Genomic DNA, 7500 nt, shown 5'->3' on the forward strand with positions numbered 1-7500 from the left:
ATGTAGATTCGGTTCCTATCAAAGTTATGAAATACAAATTGGATGACCAGCTAAAATCAAGTCAATTAGGTTGGTTTTGAGAGCCCAAATTTTCAAATATAATTGGGTCGTCCAATTTCGGTTGATATCAACAGTTTCTCTAACCATAAAATCCAACACAAATTTCAGCCCATTCATTTCGCGGGAATTTCACTAGAGGCGGTTACACTTCCAACGATGATTATCATTTCCTCATTTCACAACGACGTCGTCAAATTCAATCGAAACAACATCAAAACTATCTCGTGAATTAAATTAAAAAGTTCAAAAAAAAAAAAACTTCTACAAAAATCCACCATTAACGTACTGACAAATTTACCCACTTTCTCTCTCTTCTTCGAAAAGGGTTTTTGTAGGGTTTTATCTCTTCCAATTTCAATTATCATCGAACCCATCTCATCAAAAAGTTTCCAACTTTGGGGCAGAATTGAAATGGGTTCTTTGAATAATGGAGAGGAGAGAGAAAGAGAGGTTGAATTTGGTGATGAAGAAGATGAACCCATTTTAATGGAACAATCTGAAAGGTTCTGTATGTTTCCTGTTCGTTATAATCAACTTTGGGAGATGTATAAGAAAGCTGTTGCTAGTTTTTGGACTGGTTTGTTTCCACATTTCCTTCAATTCTCTTTTCAATGTTGTTTTTGTATTTTTCAGATTTTTATTGGTTTAAATTGGGTTAATATATGAAAACCTCTGTTTGGAATTCTCAATTGTGTAATTTGAACAAGTGATGCGACAATTTAATTTACTCGGAGGAGTTTTGTTGGTTTTTTTTTGCCAATTGCTGGTCATGTTGGTTGGTTTTGTGTTGATGAAGTTTTTAAATTTGAGATATTTTTGCGAAAACAATTATGATTCATGCTAGTTATATTATGTTTTTGTGAAATGGGGGTGATAATGTTATGCTGTTTGTTAAGAATTTGATCAATATTTAGGGATTGCTTTGTTTGCTAAGCTTTAATTGGATGGGATTAGGACTCTGACATTGTTAAGGCGGTTTTTGTAATCGTGTGTTAGACCCATGACTTAACATATCTGCGTGCTTGAAAATGTTGGAGAGGTCTTTTTGGATATAATAGTGTGTTCGGTTGGTATTTATAGAGCAAGGAAGAGGGGAGGGAAGGAACAGGTCAACATTTCACTTTTTGTGTCTTTCAAGCATTGGAATGATTTTGTCTTTGTAAAGATGACTGAATATTATCTCCTTGATAAACTTCGATTGTAAATTATGTGGCAAATTTGTAATTAAATCCCTCAATGTAGTTTAGGTAGAATCTGGGGATAATTTTTCTGTTGGATTTTGGAGCCTCAATAATGGACTTAATTTACTAAAAAAGTACTCTTAGGCATTTGTCTATGCTTAGGAAGAAGCAGAGATCATAATGATGATCTTAAACTGAGAAATCTTAGTAGATTCGGATGAAAATTGATAAATCCTTAGTATATAAAAAAGAAACCATTTGTTTAATGATGCTATGAACTCAATTACAGTATAACGTTGCATACAATATTGAACTTTGAATGTCCTTCATTATACTGGCCTGGGTCTACAAATGTTTGCACTATACTTTCTTGTGAAGGTACGTGTTTCTTTTAGATTGTATTTTATACCGTTCTGATGACTTGATTTGATTGTCCAAGATTCTAGTGTGTGTTTGTGTAGGTTATTTCATAAAGTAGCAGAGCTTTTAATGGACTATAGATGATTTTCTATCCATTTATTAAGTCTGTTGTTTCAAATATTTTGTCTACTTTATCTAATTAATTTTCTAATAATTGATATGCTACATTTGGTTCTCTTAGATTCACATCTATTATGTTATTATATTGTTAAATTACGGTTGCAACTGTTCAAGTTCTTGTAGTGTTTTTTTTTAATGTAGGTATCCTTTTTTTTTTTTTTTTCTTTTTCCCTTATGTTACGCTTTAATTTTGTTTGTCTGTTGTGTATAGTTCTTTTAACAACAATTCTGCTCTTTTTCTGTAATTACAGCTGAGGAGGTTGATCTCTCCTCTGACGTGCAGCAATGGGACTCTTTATCGGATTCAGAGAGACATTTTATAACTCATGTACTGGCCTTTTTTGCTGCGTCTGATGGGATTGTTTTGGAGAACCTTGCTGCAAGATTTTTAAATGATGTAAAAATTGCAGAGGTGAATTTCTCTGAATGATTTCGAATAGCCAGACAAGATTTGTTTCCTTGTTGTCATAGTTCCATGATAGAAGACAAAAAATTTATTATGTGCTTGGTTGAATGTTATGTTATTTTATAAGTAATGCCCAGCTAAACAATTTGTTACTAGTCTTACTAGATTTTATTTGTTAATTGACACCTGTTTGCTTAAAAAAAATTGTTCTTGAAGTTTCATTTTGTGAGATAACTGTATCCAAATTTTAATGCCCTGTTTTATTGGGCATGATGGCACAAATGTTTTAAAGTTTGTTTGTATGATTTAATTTATATTTGGCCAAAGATTTCTTGGTCTTTTTCCTTACGAATCACTAGCGAAGATTTATATACTAAGGCATTTGAACTTTGAAAAGGTCTAGATTTCTGTGATGTTTGTTGATGAATGTTCTTTTCTCTTTGTGATGGAAGACAAGAATGGAGGATTTATAATATATATTGTGTATCCTCTTGGTGTTTGTTTTGTTATCCTTGCTTTGATGATATAGTATGATGCGTGCTTTGTTGAGGTTGACTGACTGTCTTTTTTGATTTTTGGTTTTTAACTTATAAAGGCTCGAGCTTTCTATGGATTTCAAATTGCAATGGAGAATATACATTCTGGTAAGATCTAGACTCGTACTGTTTATTTTGCATCCTTCATGAGGATTAAGGCATTAAAAGTACGAATTTTTCTTCCTGTTCACAGAGATGTACAGTTTGTTGTTGGAGACATATATTAGGGATTCTAAAGAGAAGAACCACTTGTTCAATGCCATTGAGACAATTCCATGTATAAAGAAGAAGGCAAACTGGGCTTTAAATTGGATTCAGAGGTAGCATTGCCTTATGGTTTTGTAGGTATTGTAGCAAAAGTTGTATAAGTACCATCTTATAGGTTTTAGTAATGATGAAGAAGTTTATTCAATATCAGCTAGCCATCAGGTAGTTGTGTTCAGATATTTTCTTCTTACTTGATTGTTGGTATAAGTTTTATTCTGCTTGAAGTTTATTCAATATCAGCTAGCCATCAGGTAGTTGTGTTCAGATATTTTCTTCTTACTTGATTGTTGGTATAAGTTTTATTCTGCTTGTTTATGATTAGATTTTTTTTTTCAACTTGCAAGCAGTCTAATTACAATTTTCACCCTAAACTTTATCTCGATCTTAGACTTGAGGTCAAGATTGAGCTGCTAAGTACTTAAAGCTATTGTATTAAGTTCTGTTCAGGAAAAAGAGCTCTTATAAAAATTTGCATGATTTGTCACTTAAATGATAAGTATCTCTTATTTAATCTCATGGCCTTGGAATCGTAAAGTCAAACTGTATTATTTCCCTTGCTTTGTTAATACTGAACTATTAGTAATCTTATTTGGAATATTATCCACATGTGTTTGTTGTGCAGTACAAATTCTTTTGCAGAAAGAATTGTTGCATTTGCTTGTGTTGAAGGGATCTTCTTTTCAGGAAGGTGTGTTTTTACTTGATTTAATATTGCTCTCTTTATTCATTGTGCAACTCACACTGTGGTTAGTGATATGTTTTATTTATTTACTTATTTATTTTTTAAATTTCAGCTTTTGTGCCATATTTTGGTTTAAAAAGAGAGGCATGATGCCTGGTTTAACTTACTCGAACGAGCTTATATCAAGAGATGAAGGCCTACACTGTGATTTTGCCTGTCTTCTGTACAGGTCTCTATTCTCCACACTTTAATCTGTTGCTTTTGAGCTTCTTATGGCCTGTATGCTCTCCAGTTCAGTTGTCTTTTTGAAGCTCTTGTTTCTTCCTCTGTTAATGGTGCACTATCATTTCAAGTTTGATGCAGTGCATTTGACTGATGCTTTTCCTCTTTTCCCTTTGTTCTGTGCTCAATGTAATGACAATTTTCCAGTTTGCTGCATAAGAAATTGCAGCCAGAGACAGTTGAAAAGATTGTGCATGAAGCTGTTGAAATTGAGACAGAGTTTGTATGTGACGCACTTCCGTGTGATTTGATTGGCATGAATGCTGTGCTCATGAGGCAGTACATAAAATTTGTTGCTGATCGACTTCTGGTACAGTTGATGTCATTTTAATTAGTTCTTTGGATTTTTTTTAATGAAGTATTTAGGAAATATCATTGATACATATGAGGGTGCTAAATTATCATTGATGTTGCTCTCACTCTTTCAGGTGTCATTGGGGTGCCAAAAGAAATACAATGTGGCAAACCCTTTCGATTGGATGGAGTTCATATCACTAACGTAAGTATTATGAGTCTACTTTGATTAATTTTGGAGCTAGTGACAAATACTTAACCTTATACAGAGTAATACTATAAATGATATTTTAAATCAAAGCATGTGACCATATCGTCTACACGAGTTCAAGGAGCTGAAACTGCTCTGGTAGCTGAACTGTCTGTTTAGCTGTTCTGTGCTAGTTACTTGATCTGTTAAAATAAAAGGTTTTTTAGCTTCTGACCCCTTTTTTCACCCTATTTCTAAGAAACTAATTTCCTACTCAGGTTTTATCTTTATTTTTTGTTGAAAAAAAAAATAGCCAAGGGTAAAATATGCTGAATCTTAGTGACATATGATACAAGTCATATTTTGAATGTCATTGTGTGTCTTGCAGCCTTGCACTATCATTTTCTTCTCATCTTTGACACCTCATTAACACATAAAATTCAATTGTTTAGTGATATTGGTATATACGGATAATGTAGTTTAGATAAGAGACAATGGTTGTAATATTGATCGAGACATGTTATGTACTTGGAAATTGTGGGGGGCAAATTATATAATCACAAGTCCTTTTTAAATCAAGATCATGGAATAAAAGTGTGCTTATAATATATTCTGAGCACTTGTTTAGTGTTTATACGGCTTAGACTTCGAGTCTTGATTTGCCATAACTTATGCAGGGGAAAGGCGAACTTCTTTGAGAGAAGGGTAGGTGAGTATCAGAAGGCATCTGTGATGTCTAATCTAAAGGATGGTAACAAGAACTTTGTGTTCAAGCTGGATGAAGATTTTTAGTGTTGATTCGTTTGATATTGGGAAAGAGTGATCCAATTTGTTTGGGTATATTCTTTTTTGTTTATAGTAGTGGAACATTTGCTGTATGTTAGTCTGGAGTAGCCTTATATTAGAAGACAAGGTATCTGTATTTTTATTTATACTTTTTAGATGTGTAAACCTTTTGATATAAATATGTTATTTATGTTTTACAATACTATTTGTATAATGAGTTTGGTATGATTGCTAAGCATGCTTGGTTTAGGAGGATTCCCACCTTGGAAACTTGAATTTTGCTGTATTGTCCTTTTAGGTGGGGCTTTCCTTGTGCCCCCTGCCTCGCCCTCGTCTTCCAACTTTCAAAGGTTTAGTTTTTAAGATAGGATTGGGTCGACTCTTGAGGGGTGCTCCACTATTACTAATGATAATTGGAGAAACACCAAATAATTGGACTCCTAGTGTATGATAAACTTTTTATACTTTCGCCCCCTTAAATTTAGTTCTATGAATATATAACTAGCATTTTCACGTGAAATCGACTTGTTCTAAAAAAGGTATAACCCATATGGATCCGATTTACGTGGCAAACATCTGGTAGCTAATCCGTCAATAATATTATTACTCGAGTAAAATTATGCATGCAACCTAAAGTAGTTGTATTAGCACCAATTAGTAGGTAAGCTTTACTTCTCAATGTTGGTGGGAAAGGTAAAGTTTTGCAATCAGCCAAAAAAGAACACTAGTACAAAAATGTTCATACATAATCATGATAATCATCTATTATCCCTAATTATATGGCTGACTTTTATGACATTCGTCCTTAGCCCTTAATAATACATGAGGTAATCTAATCACTTAACTTAAAGACTTTTTATGCTAATACAAAGTTCATTGTCAATTAATGATGAAGACCCTAACAGAATCATCCACTAGTGCTCACCTACCAAAAAAGTCATGCAAAAAATAAATTGGGAATAAAGTTGCTAAAAAAGTAGGCAGTTTGATGAGGAAGTAAGGGATAAGTTGAACTTTTATTCATACCTAATGAAAACAAAATATCATCACTATCACAATTTCACAATTGGGTGTTGTGATGGGGATCTCAACTCACGTCATTTTCTTCACCTACCCTCTAACCACTTATGTTAGGGTGGGTATCTTCATCGGTTCATCATATAATCCTATGTTGTGGTCTTGTGGATAAAATCTGATTGCGGATGGATCAATCATCGGTAAAGTTGTGGCCTTGTGGGAAGTGGTATATCATGTATATGTTATGGATATGTTGTGTCTATGTCCTTATTTTTTATGCCCATTATATTTGTTTGCTTGTAGAAAAAGTCTAAATCCTTTGGAATAAACAATTGGATTTCAAATGTAGCTCATAATTATGTAGTACTAATTTAATTAAAATGTTAGGAGGTGATGATAAATTGCAAAAATGTAGAGTCAAATATCTTGTACGTTTTCATTTTTAATATTCTTACAATTTTGTTGTAATACAAAATTGTTGAAAAATATAGAAATTTTAATTACCAATTTAGACAATCAAGTATGATGATATTATACCATTTTTTTTTTTTTTTTTTTTTTTTTTTTTTTTTTTGTCAGGGGTTACTCGAGTTACTCAGTCAGAGGTTACTTGAGGGGCTTGAATAGGGGTTACTCGAGGGGTTCACTCGTCAAGGGTTACTTGAGAGGTTACTCGATCATGGGTTACTCGAGTTACTGGTTAGGGGTTATTCGGTCATGGGTTACTCGACTTACCCAATTAGAGGTTACTTGAGTTACTCGATGAGGGGTTATTTAAGGAGTTTGGTCAGGGTTACTCGAGTAATTTATTCAGGGATTACTTAAGGAGTTCGATTTAGGTGTTACTCGGTCAGGGCCTCAGGGGTTACTTGAGAGTTCAGTCAGGGGTTACTTGTGGGGTTACTCAGTTAGGAGCTACTTGAGTGGTTACACAATTAGAGATTACTGAAGGGGTTCGGTCATGGGTTACTCAAGGGGTTACTCGGTTAAGGTTACTTGAGAGTTACTCAGTCAGGAGTAACACAAGTAACCCCGGACAGAGTAACTTGAGTAACCCCGACAACTCGAGTAACCCCTAACCGAGAAACTCGAGTAACCCCTGACCAAGAAACTTGGCAACTCAAGTAACCCCCAACCGAGAAACTCAAGTAACCCCGGCAACTCGAGTAAACCCTGACTGAGAAAGTTAAGTAACCCCTACAACTCGAGTAAACCCTAACCGAGAAACTTAAGTAACCCCGACAACTTGAGTAACCCAT

The 7500-nt window shown here is 34.0% G+C and overlaps 1 protein-coding gene across 1 annotated transcript; it reads left to right on the forward strand.

Annotated features, from left to right (window-relative positions):
* The first annotated feature begins 287 nt into the window (after positions 1–287).
* On the forward strand, positions 288–5424 carry LOC145631983 (ribonucleoside-diphosphate reductase small chain A-like). Its single transcript, XM_081684227.1, has 9 exons — positions 288–637; positions 2033–2193; positions 2783–2831; positions 2917–3043; positions 3613–3678; positions 3785–3901; positions 4102–4264; positions 4383–4453; positions 5116–5424. The coding sequence occupies exons 1-9, from the start codon at positions 472–474 to the stop codon at positions 5228–5230; spliced, it is 1035 nt and encodes a 344-aa protein (XP_081540353.1). The 5' UTR covers positions 288–471; the 3' UTR covers positions 5231–5424.
* Positions 5425–7500: the final 2076 nt, after the last annotated feature.

The sequence above is a fragment of the Chenopodium album genome, chromosome 5 (assembly GCF_948465745.1).
Source record: "Chenopodium album chromosome 5, dcCheAlbu1.1, whole genome shotgun sequence".
In the NCBI taxonomy this organism is placed as follows: domain Eukaryota; kingdom Viridiplantae; phylum Streptophyta; class Magnoliopsida; order Caryophyllales; family Amaranthaceae; genus Chenopodium; species Chenopodium album.